The 18,465-nt window shown below is 38.5% G+C and overlaps 2 protein-coding genes across 7 annotated transcripts in view; both read left to right on the top strand.

The window, feature by feature from the left end:
* Window positions 1-258: 258 nt before the first annotated feature.
* Window positions 259-1,320, top strand: LOC145727821 (small ribosomal subunit protein uS8A). Its single transcript, XM_081977659.1, has 3 exons — window positions 259-392; window positions 683-983; window positions 1,191-1,320. Exons 2-3 carry the CDS (start codon window positions 685-687, stop codon window positions 1,282-1,284), a joined length of 393 nt encoding a protein of 130 aa, XP_081833785.1. The 5' UTR covers window positions 259-392; window positions 683-684; the 3' UTR covers window positions 1,285-1,320.
* Window positions 1,321-1,722: 402 nt separating this feature from the next.
* LOC145727808 (protein sidekick-like) overlaps window positions 1,723-18,465 on the top strand; it is a 61,928-nt gene continuing 45,185 nt past the window's right edge. For all 6 annotated transcript variants that reach the window (XM_081977634.1, XM_081977635.1, XM_081977636.1 and 3 more), the window contains exon 1: window positions 1,723-2,281. In XM_081977634.1, the coding sequence (XP_081833760.1) occupies window positions 2,131-2,281 (151 nt within the window). In that variant the 5' untranslated portion in view covers window positions 1,723-2,130. The remainder of the gene's footprint in view (window positions 2,282-18,465) is intronic.

Consider the following 18,465-nt stretch of genomic DNA (forward strand, 5'->3'; position numbering starts at 1 on the left):
ATCTTTAATAAAATAATAAAAGTATAATCAAATAAACTAAATAAAGATAAACACAACATTGACGTTTAGCCATTTGGCGAAATGTGGGTTGCCTATATACCCATGTAGAAGCAGAAAATTGTGTAGAGAGAAGTGTAAATTGTTTAGTTTTTTACAAACCAAATTTTCGTACGGATTTTTTAATAAACAAACTAATAATAGCACCATTTATATTGATTTTTTAAAATTTATTTTTTTAAATTAAATTTTAATTGGCATGTGTCGACTGCCGTCCGTTATGTGTCAACTGTCAAGACGCAAGCGACCTCTTTGACGTTTTAAGAAACAAATGTCTTTTTAGGCTGAAAAGTAAACGAACAGGATTTATTTTGCAAGTTCAAAATAAACCGCAGGTAATTTCGTTAAAAGTGAACCATCCAAATATAATTCCTAAACTAGCTTATTTCCAAAAGTCCATTCTACACGGCCGTGTAGAAATTTTCCCTCCTATCCATTCATAAATGTTCCAGTTTACTGTTGAAAGTTTGACAACTTTCTAACCTACAAATTTACACCCTTAAAAAGTAAAATAAACCAAAAAATAAGCTAAAAAGAAAATAGTCAGTGTCGAGTAGTTTCAGGAAAACGACCCAGTTGTGGTTTTCAGTGAGGTGACAGTGTAACTAACTAAAAACTTTTTCAGCCATGGTTCGGATGAATGTTCTGAGTGACGCTCTCAAATCCATCAACAATGCGGAGAAACGTGGTAAAAGGCAGGTCCTTATCCGCCCCTGTTCCAAAGTGATCGTCAAATTCCTTACTGTGATGATGAAGCACGGTTACATTGGTGAATTTGAGATTGTCGACGATCACAGGAGTGGAAAGATTGTAGTGAATCTGACTGGTAGACTGAACAAATGCGGAGTGATTTCGCCCCGATTTGATGTACCAATCACCCACATTGAAAAATGGACAAATAATTTGCTGCCATCCAGACAATTTGGGTAAGTTAGTTGCTTTTAGATTGTTCAACCCCTTGTCCTAAAATTAACAACGAAAAGGGCAGACAAGAACTTTATTCTGATTCTGTTAAAGCAAGTTAAGTAGTGTGCTACTGGTAATATTGCCTTTAATTGTTATATTATCTTCTAAATAACAGGATAAATTACAATAGTTAGTTTATTGTGTAATTTTATTTGTTTCTTTTACAGTTATGTGGTACTGACAACTAGTGGGGGAATTATGGATCATGAGGAGGCTAGACGAAAGCATTTGGGAGGAAAAATCTTAGGATTCTTCTTTTAATAATATACATGTTTTAAATAAAAAGAATTAAACAAATTAATGTTTTATTTACCCCTCTCAAATGTTAAAAAACATTATTTTCTCCACTGTCTATACTGAACACTAAAAGGAAAAATGATGTTTTGATTGGTAAATTTAGTGCAGAACTAATGTAATTGTATCCTGCTCTATCAAATGTGATTGAAACAGTATGGCCACACACTGGTTTTGCACTAAACATAAAGGAAATTGAAAAACCTCATTAGTGATAATTGCGTCAAGATGGTGGCGCGCAGCACGCGGCCTCTGAAACCACGTGGTTTTGTTTTGAATTTTAAAAATTAGTTGGTCAACCTGTCCAATAGAGGGCGCAAACAAACCAAGCAAATACCTCATTGGTCATTCCCCCTTCATACCTGAGGGGCATGCGCGCCAAACTTTTCAGAGGACAAACGTGCATTCCGCATAATAAACTGATCGTCGCGTACGAAAGGGGCTCGGGCGGTCCGTTTAACTGTACCAGTTCGTAAAAATCGGGCAATTTTAACACCCAACAGTTGTAAACCCATAAAATCCAGTTTCAAAATCAACTTTTTAATAAAACGATAATATTTCCTACAGTTTTCCGGCGTCACTATGCTCGACTAGGAGACAGTTTGAATTGCACGTGAATGCATCCACAGGTGTCCTGTTAAGAAGTTTTGAAACTTTCGCAGTGGTTTTGGTACGTGTGAGGTGGATTGTGCGGCGACATTTAAATCATGGATTTAGTGGATTCTCGTGGTTGGCTATGTGCGCGATGTTTTATTGCCAAAGTTTGAAATTCAAAGTTGTTTTGTGGCGAACGGTAGAGAGGAATTCCTTGTTATGGCCCGATGTGAATGCGGACTCCCAACATTCACCGTACAACCTTCCGTAAAAATGGAAGAAAAAGAAAGGAAACAACCGTATAGGTTGTGTATCTCCATGGTTGTTTACTTCGTTTTGACAAGTAGTTTGTTTGGATCCGTATTTGCAGGTGAGTTTATGTTTTTTTATGTTTATAAGATCCCTCCAGGAAACAATCTGGCAAATGATCACAGCATGTTTGATTTCTTTTATGATCAAATGTCAATTTACCTCACCTTTCCTGTTATTTTAGTTGTACCAGATCACCAAAACTTATATCTATCTTTGTTTAATTTATTTAACAAAGATAATCTGACATTTGAAACGAATTGCTCATGTACAGTAGTTTTCATGCACTTATAAAAAAACATATTTTCCGATCCAGGACAGATAATAGTACCAACCAAAACCCTTTATTGTTGATTAAAGCCAATTTGTCCAAACTTGTTTTGCCTCTGACAGCTCTATTATACAAACTAACCTAAACTGTCAAAGTGACAACAACTCTTCTTATCGTCAGTTGCGTAACTCAGTGCAACTGAAAAGTAAAACCGCAGAATTAAGGAAAACTACTGGACCGGACCGGCACAAAAGTTATCCACCGTCCAAGCTCATCTAATTAAAATTTCATCGACACTTCCCAGGAAAGTCCGATACCGACCATGAATAAATAAGTATGCGATTTAAACGGGTGCCTTCTTTTGTATTCCTGCATGGAAACGTCGTTGAATTGGTCTGCTGTGGCTGTTTAAGTGCGAATAAAACAACGCTTACATCCATGTTTAAATGATTAAGCCTGTAAACTGCAGGGAAAAACCAGTAAATAGTTGGATCGTTTTACGACCTAAAATTGAAATTAACTCCCGCACTTCAAGGCGTTTTACCCTTGAGCGTGGCAATATTTTACCATTTTCACTCATACGCCCCTTTTGGCATTATTACCAACTATTAGATTAGAACTTTCATTATAGTTGGAAATATAACAGGTGCACATACGTTCCGTATTTTATTAGGGATCTTTATTACTTTCTCTTGTAGTTTTCTTTATAGAGTTTCCATGGAGGGAATAATTGAATTGACAGCCAGTTTAATTTAACGCGCTTACTTGGATAAGTTAATAAGGCACAGAGTTAAAATGGTTTTTACACAGCTGACAGGTTAAAAATCGGGCAACACGTTCCTAACCTAACATTATAAATAATATGACACTGTCACTGTCAAAATTAAATGTAAACAAAGGGAGAAATGACAGCTGGAATGCCCGAAACTGTTTTCAAAACTGATCACCAGAGGGAGTAAAAATAAACGGCAATAGAAACACTAGAACCAGTAATAGTTTTGTTTTATGGAAAAAAAGTGTTTTTTACGACCTCAGCCCACAAAAGTTCCCTAATATTATCGGGTGCGGCACGAAAGCTTTGCAAAATAGATTGACATTCTCTCATAAAACACCAGCAAAAGCATTTCTGGTCAGCGATTTAAGTTCACGCAATCCCTGCAGGATAATTTATTGCGGAATGGCCATAACCTTTGCGATATAAAGCCCAGATAATGCGAAGCGGGAAAATTTGTACGGCCATTGTACAGATTTTCATGTTTTACCGGTGGGGAAAATTCCAAATTGTTTCCTAGAGAAAAAGAGAACAATAACAAACAAAGATCATAACTTTATAAGTGACAAGTGTCAGTTTACCTACCTCGATGACGTTTATGGTACAGTGGGTTGTGATTGATGGTCGAAAAAGCAGCTTTTTTTGACCAATCATCATCTGCTGAAACTGACTGAAAATTCTTAATTATAATGTCACATGCCACATCCCATATAAACGGTTTATCGCCGTTTTGTTTAACTTTTATTAAATGTAAACGTATAGGGCCCACAGACACCCCTTTATGTTGAAGGGGATGCGAGAGTCAAAAAACTGTTCCAACACGTTATTTGGCGGTTTGTTTATCTTGGCGTGGATGTTTTCGTTGCGTCGAAACTGTTTTCGGTGTTCTACGTGCTCAAAATTAACTTTAAAAGTAACTGGAAAAGAGACATTATTGAAAATAAACCTTGACTTCCCCAAGTTTGGAGTTTGTTCCTTGAAAGTTTCCTAGAAATAATCTGTTTTAGGTGCATTTAGTTGTCGTAAATGTAAAACAGTTTTGATGTAGTTTACAAATATGTACCGACATTAAAGCGATGTGATAACCGGTTCATTGAGTTTCCAAAAGCACGTATATTACACACAGAACCAGAGCGGTATAAGGCTGAATTTACACTGCGTTGATTAGCTTAACATAAATTAGCGATTGTGTTAATTAAATCTCCTGTACCTTTGATAAAATGATTTATCTCCCCCAAACAACTGTTTTTACTTTTTACACAATATAATAATAAATAAAAACAACTATGTAAACGTGTTCATTGTTATAATACCGACAGGGCAAACGCACTCAGTTAAAGTGACATTTGACAGATATATTTTTTCTCTCTCTGTCGTGGTTTGCTTTTTATACAACAAACAAAGACAGATATAATCCCTCAGTGGTCTGGTCAGTTTATTAATTTTTCCCTTGGATTCAATTTTTTTTAAATCAACCACTCATAGTTGAGGAGTCATTAATAACGCCAGTTAAGCGGAACGAGAACGAAATTAGCTGGCAAATTAAAGATAATCTCTGGAATAGTCCGTATTTTTGTTTCCGCAGTTTGCCCGGATTAAAGTGGCTTCCTAGGACTGTTCCTTCCCAGTTTTAAGAGATATTTATCTGTCTTTTCGTGTAATTGGAAGCGCCGTACCGAACGTGAAACAAACACTGCATGAAGTAGCAGACATATCAATTTAAAATGGGGGGAAAGAGTTTAGACTGGAACGTCAAAACTGAAATTACACTGTGGTGGGTTCTTTGTACACTCATTCAGATGGTATCCCACCGGACCACGTAGGTTGAATAAATGTGACGTAACGACCCAACAATCTCGCTTTATTAACGACCTCAAGCCTCAGGCAAGGTAAAGATATTGGTAGAAAAGACATACCTGCGTTTGGTATCCGGAGGAATTCTCGAAATCGGTCACACGAACCGCATCGAGACAACGGTTTCTTTGTGGGGCCCCAGTAGAAAGGACTTTACGGACTTTGCATGATGATCGTGCACCAAATTTGGGTCGATTACAATAATCAATCAACCATATTTGTCAAAGTTACGTGTAGTCGATTGCGCCACTGTCATACGTGTAAGATGACAGTTGACAGTTTTCTCATAAATGACAACCTGTGTTCAAAGGCTTCTATAATTCAATCAACATAAGCAGCTTTTACCTAAATCTCAGCACTGTTCCTAGTTTGTGATTGGTCAAAAAAAGCTGCATTATAATTAACGTGTAATACTCGCAACGGTAAAATTGTAAATGAGGTTTTTAGAAAATTGAGTCATCAAATGTGTTTCATATGCTTTAAACGTTTTTCCAGTCTGGGCCTAAAGTCGTCGAACTCGTAATTTTCGTAACACTTTACCACTTAACAGATGTGTTTTCCTTTTAGTTACAGAGTGCAGGAATGCTATAAAAAAATTGTTTTTTCATCTAATACAATCAGTGCAAAAATTGATATAGGAACAGATGTTCAGAGGGGGCATTATGTTTTTTTATTCTCCATTCAGTGTTCCCTTAGAACATATTGCAATATTTTCTTAATTAAAATTCATCTGTTATGTAACCCTCAGATTTCTCACCCTTCTGTATATTAGATGGTACAATTTTCAGTCCACATGTACGTTATATTGTTGCTAGTTTGTGATTTTTTTTTACCAATTAACAAACTATTAACCAGGTGCTGTGATGTACGTAAATACTGAACATGTTGACTTTATTCTGTTCTATTTCTAGATTCTATCGTCTAATTGGCGTTTACACTGTAACCTGTCAAATGCCACATCAAATCAGATCGATTTAAACCATTTTAACTGGTCTATAAAAGACAACACACACGTGTGTTTATCTTAGACAGTTCATAAAGACTCCGTTTCCAGCCCGATTGTTAATAATAAGGAACTAAACACACGGTGTTTTCCTATATAAAATGTCTCGAGCCGCTGTTTATCGAAAAAATAACAAACGATCCCATTCATGATAATATACTGACTGGATAGCTATATTCGGGGGGCACATGCCTTATTAAAAACATCGTAAAAAGTCCAGGTTGTTTGTTGGTTTTTGGTGTACAGGAAATGCTGCTACACTACGTACAGATCGTGGCACACTGAAAAAAATCGTTTCCCGCATAAAAAAACCATGACAAGGTCTTCAGGGACCAGTCCTTTACGCCACGCAACATTAAAGTGTACTTTCTGTGATTGAAACGACGGAATGGGATTTAAAAATACTCGCGTCGCAGTGTCGTATTCGCGCTTTTGCGTTAGTGCAGCCCGAACGGTCACGAAAGTGCATGACATTGCTTTTATGATAATAAAAATGGGGTTAGAAAATCAAAAAATTATTCGATTTTTTTTGACAGTCATTGTATACTGCGTGTCAACTGTCATCAGCGGTGACAGCTGACTTTTGTTACTTGTATAACTGGTTGCGGACATTTCATCGCAAACTGCCGTTACCAATGCGTTATTCCAATGTCAAGTTTATTACTAGAAACTACAGGCCACAACAGAACAAAGTAAATACCAAAGTTAATAGTTTCCGTTCTAAAGGAGTACTTGATGGTCGTTATTCGTTATAAATACGAGAACGATGCAATTTCTAGAATTGCCGCTTCGTGTGTATATAAAGAAACCAGTTTCAAACGGCCGGTTAGTTAATGCCGCATAATAGGAATGTCTTAATGGGTCGCCATATTTTTAGCCGCTTTACAAATCCACCAGGATTCCTTGATCACGTTTTAAGTTTATAAATTTGCGAAATTTGAAAAAAAAAATATTAAGAACGTGTGTAACTTCCAATGTGCGTGTATATTTTTTTAAATATCAATATTTATATAGCCGGTGAGTGTGTAATTAATTAATTTAGTCCAAATTTTACGCGGCCGGAATAACTTGGAACAATATTCACAGGTAATATAGGTCACGGTGATTGAAATATGGTTTAACAGAGTTAAAGAGCGAAATAAAATTTGATTGCGCACGAGCCGGCAACACCGCAGACACTTGACGTTTGTGCTCTTAATTTGACATTTGACGTTTTCCCATGACATAACCTAACCTTACTTAAAATTGTTTGTTTATTTTCATTTTAGTGGTATTGTTTGATTAAATTTATGCTTTAAATGCAATTCAGTTCGGTTATTTTGTGTGGTGTGTGGTGGTTCTCGGTTTGGATTGGCATTTCCGCAGCAAACAGCATCTTTTTTCTTGGACGGATCATCAATTTACGGTATGTGTCGTTTTTTTGTTCAACTTTACAGTAGGTTCATTACTTCACTTGCTATTTAACTATTTAAATAATAATTAAAGTTGGCTTACTAATATGAAACGTTTACACGGTAGTGGTTAAGCCTACCCTAGAAATTTGTTTTATGGCAGAAATTAAATAAATAACGTCACATTGGAAATTCCATATATGTCGGAGGCAATCAAGGGGGCCCCTCAAAACTGAGCTAATTAATGCCACTCTTGATGAGACCATCAAGTGTCGTTTTAAGTTTATAAATTTGCGAAATTTGAAGAAAAATATTAAGAACGTGTGTAACTTCCAATGTGCGTGTATATTTTTTTAAATATTGTACCGTCGTACTCCTTAATAACACACTTCTTGCACAACACTGTATATTGTTTACAAACAATAAACTGACACTGACTTTTAACCTCGTTATCTGACAACTTCGACTTCACTACAACCATCAACTCAACAACTAACTAACCAGGCCTGGTTCAGCTGCTTATATAGGCTTCCATGGTTTCTAGAAAATTCCCAAATATTCATGAAATTGACTTTCTCTCTCACACTCATTAAGCTATAACATAAATCTCTCTCTATATAAGCAACGGAGCCAGGATTTTCTAGAACACAGACAAAAGAATGTAGAACGTAAACAAAGCAACGTAACATACAGGGGTAACAACAAATAACTAAAGAAATCCTAACTAATAATCAAAAGTTCGCCTTGCAACACTGCCCCCCTCCTAGAGTTGATCGTCCCGATCATCAACTTCACCAGCTTTGGGTGGTCGGTAAGGTGCAAGTCGATCCAGGTGAACTATTTTCATTTTCGCCCGATGTCCTCGCTGTATTCTGTAGACGACGTCGTTCAGACGCTTTATAACGTCGTAGGGTCCCTCCCATGACCTCTGTAGCTTCGGCGACTTTCCTTTCTTTCGAGCAGGATTGTATAACCAGACCTGATCACCGGCTTGGAATCCGCTGCTGTTGGCCCTTTTGTCATATCTTGTCTTTAGTCGGTCGCTTGCAAATTTCAACTTCTGCCGGACTTCCTCATGGATCACGTGCAAGCGTTGCGCCAATTTTTCTGAATAGCTATCACAAGACGCTGGGGGTTCTTCCGGTCGTCCAAAAAGAAGATCCATTGGCAAACGAAGCTCCCTTCCGAAGACAACACTAGCTGGTGTTTTGCCAGTGGAATCATGTACTGCCGATCGATAAGCCATCAGGAACAACGGAATGTGCTGATCCCAATCTGTCTGATTGTTATCGACGACTGTCCTTAGGTAGTTGTCTAGTGTCCGGTTGAAACGTTCCACCATTCCGTCTGACTGTGGGTGTAATGGAGTAGTTCTGGTTTTCTTAATTCCCAATCGATCACACACTTCCGTGAATACTGCCGATTCGAAATTACGCCCTTGATCCGAATGCAGCTCCCTCGGTACTCCAAATCTGCAGAAGAAGTTGTCAACCAGAACTTCTGCTACAGTAGCGGCTTCCTGGTTTGGTATTGCGTACACTTCTGGCCATTTACTGAAGTAGTCCATTGCGACCAAGACATAGCGATTTCCGGAATTAGTTTTGGGAAAAGGTCCAGCTATATCAACGGCAATCCTCTCAAACGGAGCTCCGACATTATACTGCTTCATACATCCTCGGCTCCGAGTTTTGGGACCCTTGCTACTGAAACAGTCTGCGCAACGCCGACACCAATCTTCTACATCTGAGCGGCTTTGTAGCCAATAGAACCTTTCCCTAACTTTATTTAACGTTTTGTTGATGCCAAAGTGCCCTCCACCAATTCCATTATGGGCTTCTTTCAGTACGTCACTAACTCGGTTTCTTGGCAGAACTACCTGTAGTCGTTCTTCTTTCCCATCCGGACTTTCCCATTTTCTTTTTAGTAAATCTCCATCAATAATAAGGGACTCCCATAATGCCCAATATCCCTTTAATGTTGGAGACTTAGCGGAAATCTCCTCCCAATTTGGTCTTTCTCCACGCTCTTTCCAGTTAATTATCTGTCCTAAATCGGGGTCTTCTCGTTGATCGGCAGCCAAGTTTTCCCGATCCCATGCGATGTCATTTTTCAGAGCGATCCTTCGACAAGGCTTTCCAAATTCAGCTATCTCCAGGCGTTTACAGTGATTGCAACCTTCCACACAAGGTCTTCGTGACACTGCGTCCGCGTTTCCGTGCAAACGTCCCTTTCTGTGTTCAATCTGGAAGTCATATTCTTGAAGTCTTTGCAACCATCGAGCTATTTGTCCTTCTGGATTTTTGAATTGAAATAGCCATTTCAGAGAGGCATGGTCCGTCCTTAGTCTGAATCGTTGTCCGTACAGGTATTTGTGAAACTGCTCGACTGTTTTCACTACGGCTAACAGCTCCTTCCTGGTTACGCAATAATTTCTCTCTGGCTTTGATAGTGATTTGCTGAAATAGGCGATCACTCGTTCTTCACCATCTTGGATTTGAGATAAAACTCCGCCTAAACCAATATTACTAGCATCTGCGTCCACAATAAACTCTTCCCCAGGTCGTGGAAAAGCCAAAACTGGTGGAGAACAAAGGGTTACTTTCAGTTCTTCCATGGCTTCCTGACATGTTGTAGTCCATTCGAAGGGCTGGTTATTCTCCGTCAATTTGTGTAGGGGTCTGGCTATATCAGCAAATCCACGAACAAACCTTCTGTAATAGGAACACAATCCCAGAAAACTTCTCAATTCGTGCTTGTCTTTCGGAACAGGCCAATTCTTTACAGCTTCAGTTTTCTTCGGGTCGGTTTTTACTCCTTTTGACGATATAACGTGTCCCAAGTATTCGACTTCTTCTTGGAAAAAGCTGCATTTCTTCGGATTTAATTTCAGGTTTGCCCCTCTGAACTTCTTGAAGATTTCTTCAACGTTTTGCAGGTGTTCTTCAAATGTTTTGCCCATAATAATGATGTCGTCTAAATAAACAAGACAGGTTTTCCAAGTCAATCCTCGTAGAATAGTTTCCATTAATCTTTCGAAGGTTGCCGGAGCATTGCAAAGTCCAAAAGGCATGACGTTAAAATGCCACAAGCCATTTCCAGTTGAGAAGGCAGTTTTCTCTTTGTCCCGTTGATCCATCTCCACTTGCCAGTATCCGCTTTTTAGATCCAAGGTGGAAAACCACTTTGCGTTAGCCAGAGTGTCTATGGTGTCATCTATTCTGGGCAAGGGATAACTGTCTTTCTTAGTAACTTCATTTAGTCTTCTATAGTCCACGCAGAATCTTGTCGACCCATCTTTCTTAGTAACAAGTACCACAGGAGAACTCCAAGGGCTGGTGGATGGCTCAATGACGCTGCGATCCGCCATGTCCTGTATAAGATTTTCCACTTCTGCCTGCTTAGCCAATGGGAGCCGTCTGGGTCTTTGCTTAATGGGCAAATAATCCCCTGTTTCAATTTTATGCCTCACTAAATGAGTTCTTCCCAAATCCGTTTCATTTAAGGCGAACACGTCCTTGTAGTCGTGAAGCAAACGGCCAAAAGTCTGTTTTTCTTGATCAGTCAAAATTGAGCTCGTCTTTTTCATTAAGTGCACCAAACACTCAGGAAGGTCACTGTCGGGGTTTGGTTTTGTTTCGTGCCACTCCTTAGTCACCATAAGTACTGGTTCGGATTTGGCTATTATATCGCCTTTTTTTAATCTTTGACCACATTCTTTCAAATTGGCGACTTTTACGTATGCTTGGCCGTTTTTCTGCTGGACTAGGGTGCGGGCTACAAGAACTCCCTTCTTTACAGCATCATCTTCCTCTTCATAACTCGGTTCTATCAGCTGAAGTTTGCTCAATTCCGTTTTTCTGTCCAAATTAACTTTTACGATGGTCTCTGATCTTGCAGGTAAGTTGACATCTTCCTGCAACGTGACTTTCCTCACACGCATATCTTGTTCGGGTGTCATCATAACAATCTCGTCTTGTCCAGTCTTGATCAGTCTATTCTCCAAATCCAGCTGGAACTTGTGTTGCTCCATAAGATCTAAGCCCATTAAGACGTCATCAGTTATGTTGGCCACAAAGACGGTATGGTTGAAGACATGTCGCCCAAGCTTCACTTCAGCTTCATGGATTCCCAGAACAGGCATTGACTCACCAGCGGCAGTTTCCAATATAAACTTTGTACCAGTGTCGCTAATCCTGCAGTGTTTCACTATGTCCGGCCTTACGATAGTATGGCAAGAACCGGTATCAACAACCATTTGGCAATCCCGGCCGCAAATCTTACCGGTCACTATTAAGCTGGTGTTTTCGTGCTGAAGACGGGCTACTTTAATTATGGTTGGTGGGGCTTGACAGTGTTGCATAGCCAGCTTTTGCCCCGGAAAACTGGCTACTCTTCGTTTTCCTGGTTCTGCATTCTTCTAGGTTTGCGGCACTGCGATTGAATGTGCCCCTTTTCTCCACAGTTCCAGCATTCCAATGACCGAGTAAACGTGGTGGTTTGAGCGTTTCGGTTGTTCTGACTTCTTCTATTTAACGCTCCCATTAGTTCTTTTCGAAATGCCTCCAGCTGACGACTCAAGTCTGACTGAGTTGTGTGATCTGAATTGGAATATCGGTTTCTCGGTTCCGGTGTAAGGCTTCTGACTTGACGCACTCGAGTATGTCCTCGTGATACTTGCTTGACCACCTCAAACTCCAAAGCGTAGGCAAGAGCATCATGCAATGTTTGGCATCTCGCTAATCGTATTGCTTGCTCTGTGTCACAATCTTTAAGACCTCGTACAAAAGCCCGTACTGCCATTCGCTCTCTAATGTCGTGAGAGGCCGTTGGATAGGCCAGACAAACTAATCGAGCAATGTCGGCTTCATACTGTTGAAGTGTTTCCGTGCTTCTTTGGGTCCTACTAGACAACTGAGCTTCGTATACTTGTTCTAGGTGCTTATTTCCAAATCTCATCTCTAAATGTTGGATTAAGTCGTCGTAGTTTTTGTACTGGCTCTCGTCCAAAGTCTGCAAAACCTCCAGTGCTTCTTCTCGAAGTGACAAAACCAAGGCAGTGGCTTTGTCACTTGATGTCCAATTGTTGGCCTCTGCGGCAGCCTCAAACTGTTTTTTGTAAACCTGCCATGAGGTCTTACCGTCGAAAACTGGTGGCTTAATATTTGAGCAGACACTAGAACTGGCGACTACGGTTGGCTTTGAAGACTTTTCCTGTAGTTTGTCAAATTCCTCTCGCAAGGTCTGAACGGTCTCCTCCATACCGCTTATTCTCTCATTTACCTTTTCTTCCAAAATTTCCATCCTGTTGTCCATTTCTCCTTTTATTTCATTTATTACTCGGTCTAATTTTTCATCTTGTTGTTGAAACTGGTCTTTAATTTGGTCTTGGCTTGCTTTCATTTCTTCGAACTTTTGGTCCTGACTTGCTTTCATTGCTTGAATCATCTCCATAAGTTGTTTCATTCCTTCATCCATTTTGGCGCTTTGTCGTCGTGTACTCACAGGCATTCAACACACCTTCTGCTTTTGTCGGTTTATTCTGTCTTCCTCTGGAACTCTTCTTCGATTCTCCAATCCCACTTCTGACACCAAATGTACCGTCGTACTCCTTAATAACACACTTCTTGCACAACACTGTATATTGTTTACAAACAATAAACTGACACTGACTTTTAACCTCGTTATCTGACAACTTCGACTTCACTACAACCATCAACTCAACAACTAACTAACCAGGCCTGGTTCAGCTGCTTATATAGGCTTCCATGGTTTCTAGAAAATTCCCAAATATTCATGAAATTGACTTTCTCTCTCACACTCATTAAGCTATAACATAAATCTCTCTCTATATAAGCAACGGAGCCAGGATTTTCTAGAACACAGACAAAAGAATGTAGAACGTAAACAAAGCAACGTAACATACAGGGGTAACAACAAATAACTAAAGAAATCCTAACTAATAATCAAAAGTTCGCCTTGCAACAATATCAATATTTATATAGCCGGTGAGTGTGTAATTAATTAATTTAGTCCAAATTTTACGCGGCCGGAATAACTTGGAACAATATTCACAGGTAATATAGGTCACGGCGATTGAAATAGGGAGTGAAACGTTTAATGGAACATTTAATTTCACAGTCAGACTTTAATTCAATATAAATTGATGGTTTAACAAAATTGGTTGCGCAGGATCAGTTAATCGTGACCCAAGCCGGCAACACCGCAGATACTTGACGTTTGTGCTTTTAATTTGACATTTGACGTTTTCACACGACATAACCTAACCTTACAAACAATTGTTTGTTTATTTTCATTTTAGTGGTATTGTTTTCTTAAATTTATGCTTTAAATGCAATTCAGTTCGGTTATTTTGTGTGGTGTGTGGTGGTTCTCGGTTTGGATTGGCATTTCCGCAGCAAACTGCATCTTTTTCCTTGGACGGATCATCAATTTACGGTATGTTTTTTTGTTCAACTTTAGAGTCATTACTTCACTTGCTATTTAACTATTTAAATAATAATTAAAGTTGGTTTACTAATATGAAACGTTTACACGGTAGTGGTTAAGCCTTCCCCTAGAAATTTGTTTTATGGCAGAAATTAAATAAATAACGTCACATTGGAAATTCCATATATGTCGGAGGCAATCAAGGGGGCCCCTCGAAACTGAGCTAATTAATGCCACTCTTGATGAGACATCAAGTGTGGCATTATTAGCGTCGAACACCCTTCTTGATAGACTATTCATTGCTGATTAAACATGCAGTTCCAATTCATTAGGTGGAAGGGGCAGACAGTCATTGTGCGATATTACACACATCTCCAGTCCGTTTATATTTGGTTCATGGGGGGGTTGGATTCACACTTCACTACTTTAGCAAGTTGGTAATTAAAGTGACTACAATGGTGTGAACGTTGTGCGTTAACAATAATGCTTATCACAGTTTCTGATCAACATTAGCAGGGTAATTATGCAATGTACCGTAGGGTGGACAAACCTTTTCAGTTTTCTTCATTGTTTATTATTGAATGGGTACAGATAACTGTAAAGTTGCAAACCTACAAAGCAACAGGGCGATTAAAATTGAGGGTCAAAAGCACAACTGCAGTTTATTATGCGATCGCTGGCACTGGGCCAAGAAGAGAATTCGTCTGGAATTATCAAGTCAGGGTCTGGGATCAATTTATTTTCCTTTGGTCTATGTTTTAAGGAGCGACTTAATAGTCTTGCAAGTCTTTTCATAAATAGAAAACGATCCACCACACAAAACGTCTGGCTTTTAACTTTATAGTTCGGAATTGCTGTCATTTACTCGTCAATATATAAATAGTCGTCTTTTTTTGACCAATCACGGTAGAGCAACATGTGACAGCTGACAGTTAGTAAAAGTCATTGAACTGCAGACCCACTTACTAGACGTGTATTACGCAGAAACTGTAAATTTGAAAATATCAATCAAAAAGAAAGTATTTTAACGATTTCCTTTCAATAACCCCAAGAGTATGTCTTGGGGGAAACCGTATAAAAGCACTTATCGATTGGCTTGGCAGTCTGTAACAGGAAACCTTTCGAACGCAAATTAGATACGGGACAAGTCACACTGTAATTTCTCTCAAGACTAGCAAATAAAACAATTACTCGAGTCGCTCTTAAACGACTCTCTATGCTTGTAACGTTAAGATGTTGTATTCGTACAGCACATCTGGCAATCGGTCAATTTCAACTGAACTGGTGTACTTAATTAATTCCTAAATTGAGACTTGGTGCATTGGTCGGTTTGATGCCGTTTCGACTGCAAATAGCACCTTCACCACAAAATGGACACTACAAGAGTAACAGTCTGAGTGTCAACCACAATTTTGATTAACGAGAAGGTCGTTTGTATTGTTCTCGTTGAAATATGAAAGAGTTCCTAGACACATTTTCTTTACAAGCTTTACTCAACAATGACCATCTACCTGGAATCACTAGAAATGGTACTTTTCTAGTACCAAAAATGATCTACTTTTCAATGAAACAGCATGTGCTATTCTCAGGATAGTAAACCAGGAGGATCAAGGTTTGAGTCAACATTCTAAACCGTCACCAGGTAATTAGTAAAGACAACACCGACACATTGATGGGGGAAGCGAAAGCCGAAATCTAAACAACAACAACAATAAAAACAAAATATGTAGGCCAATGTTTACGTTTAATTTTACATCGAGCTGAATTACATTTGTGGTAAAATTTCTTAAATTTATTTCGCGAAACAATATAGTTAGATAATTCCAGTAACTAACCGAATAATTAGCAAGCCAACACAGCTGCGCCTCGCATTACAATGGACCAACATAGGGGGACAATAACGGGAATTATCCCGCCAGAAATAAACAGGTGAAATCGCTAATTAACCGGTTTACTACACGTAAATGACCGGGGAATGGTTGCGACATCAATTAAAACTACACAGAAATTGAAATTCCAGTTTTCCCAATTCAATTTAACGTACCCCATCTGATTCATCTACAGCTCATTGGTTCGTAGTGTCAAAACTGTCAATTAGTGACACGTTCGAAGGGTGGATCGCCGAGGTATTTTGAGGGATATTTTAAGGAATACATTGCAGTAGACAATTCAGTTGAAACAATATTCATTATAAATTTTTATAATAATTTACTAATTTTTCAACTACATTTTTAAGGTCACGTGACTGTTTTTGACAGGTGTCAACTGGCTTTTAGAGTATTGCAAGCTCAGAATTGCATTATCAACGTCACGTGACGTGTATTTTGTAATTTTAGCTTTTACAACTGTCTTAATTTAATTCACCAAATGGCCAACGTTTAAATTACATTTTACAGTCACGTGACTGTTTTTGACAGGCGTCAACTGAACTTTACAGTGTTGCAAACTCTAAAATTGCATAATCAATGTCACGTGATGTGTCTCTTGCAATTTCAGCTTTTACAACTCTCTAGAATAGTCTACGTTTGATTTACTAAATTTTTAAAGTTTAAACCACATTTTTAAGGTCACGTGACTAATTTTGACAGATGGCAACTGACTTTTACACTATTGCAAGCTCAGAATTGCATTATCAACGTCACGTGACGTGTATTTTGAGAAGAAACGAGAAACGAGTTCGCTTTTTAGGAGCAACAAAAAAAAACTAATCAATTATCTCCCGATCTCCGTCAAGGACCTATTTTGTCTGGATAAAAACTCTGGCGTACGGGCGCCTGGAGCTGGCAACCACCTGTTGGGCCTGCGGCCCTTTTGGCTTAGTTATTACCACTTGGATGCCGGCGTCGACGATTATTTAATGGATTATCTGGAGAGAGTGTGCCGGTACTGAATAAATAAACGTCATTCGATAATATGATAATTGTTTACAAGAAAAGTAAAAATTTAAGAATTAGTGTATTAAGGGATTTATTTGGCTAAAACATTTTCTATAAATAGAATAGAGCCTTGAATAGGGTCGCAGGTGGTTTCGATATGACCGAAATTACCTTTGGTAAGCCGGAGCTTTCTCGTTACGGCCTACCGACTACGTATTATTATCTTATTACCCGAGTAAATCATTTTCTTCTCCCATGTGGCGAATTCAAAACAAGACATTTTCCAGTTTCAATTTTCCTTCGCCAATAATGACCGGGTTTTCGTTTTGCCATTTTCCCCAACCGACTCCACAGCTTGATTACAATTTACGGACTTTGCCAATAATGTACGAGTGGGTTTTAGCTTCAGCTTTTAAGGTACACTTCCGATCCATTCGTCTTTTATTTTCAATAAAAACACCGTTTCTTATTCCTTTGGACCTCGTAATTCTGGTTTATTTGCTCTCACACCAAATGAAAAGACACATTCCTAGAAGCTTAATGTATTGTCGACAGCGGTTTCATTGAAATTAATGATTTTGATTGCCAAATTGAAACAGATCAAGATGAAGCAACATAACCGTTCCAGGTATCTCATTCTCTAAGGTGTGACTATTTGACATTGCAAAACAATGAACTGTATACAAACTGGATGCCCCACAAAGTAAAAACTTAACCTGGAAAAAAAATCAATTTCCAGGACTATTAAGATACGGTGCAAGCAAATGCAAATTATAAGTGCCACTATATGAACCCCATTATTCTTAAAGTTTCCTATAACCCCACCTGGACGTTGATTTATGCGTTATTTTTACTGTTCAAGAGATGGCAATAAAGATAAACTTGAATGCATTATAAATGCATATGAGCAAAAGCGGTGTAATTATTAAAAAAAACTGTTGCCTAGTTTCTTTAGTTGTTCTGTCACTATACATTTTCGTGTATTGCCCTGAAAAATGCATCTGTCCACAGGAAATGCTTACGCAAATTTTTCCTTATCTTGTAATCTAATTTTGCCGCTGACCTTTCAGCAAACTCAATTTCTGTTTTAAAAAATTTCCCAGCTTAAAAAAAAAATCAAACCCTACGTAGCCCATTCAAGCTTAATTTAAGCCTTCCGAGGTGTACAACCCAATTACCTTTGTGTAGGTAATTAAATAATAACGATCAACATGAGGGCTTTAGGGTTTTTTTTACCTTTTATGGATAAGCCACGGAATTAGGTTAGGTTGGGACGAGTTGTCTCCCTGGGAGGTTTTTTCCAGTATAAATCGGATTAAAGGTTTTTGTTGAAAACTACTAAAAAGTTACTACAAAAACTACTTTAGATTGTTTTTACAGACCGTGAAAGTTTATCTCAATTATTCAGATAAAAGTTTTCAAACTGATAACATAAAAACAGTTATCTGATTTTCAGGCAACATGACGCATCCAATTTATTTATAACTCATGGTTTTAAATTTTAAAATGTCAACCTATCCTATAAGCGCTCTAGGAATCCCTCGTAGATTTAGTGAGATACCCTAGATCGGTCACAGTTTATTAAGTAAATTATCTCAAACTTTTTTTCCTGTCTCCATAAATATTTAATT

The sequence above is a fragment of the Ips typographus genome, linkage group LG4 (assembly GCF_016097725.1).
Source record: "Ips typographus isolate SLU linkage group LG4, UJ_Ityp_2.0, whole genome shotgun sequence".
NCBI lineage: Eukaryota > Metazoa > Arthropoda > Insecta > Coleoptera > Curculionidae > Ips > Ips typographus.

What these genes read in the sequence shown, in the direction of transcription:
- LOC145727821 (XM_081977659.1), top strand. Translation starts at nt 685, where the DNA reads ATGGTTCGGATGAATGTTCTGAGTGACGCTCTCAAATCCATCAACAAT. An exon ending in CTGCCATCCAGACAATTTGG is followed by an intron (nt 984 to 1,190) that starts GTAAGTTAGTTG and finishes TTTCTTTTACAG; the next exon opens with TTATGTGGTACTGACAACTA.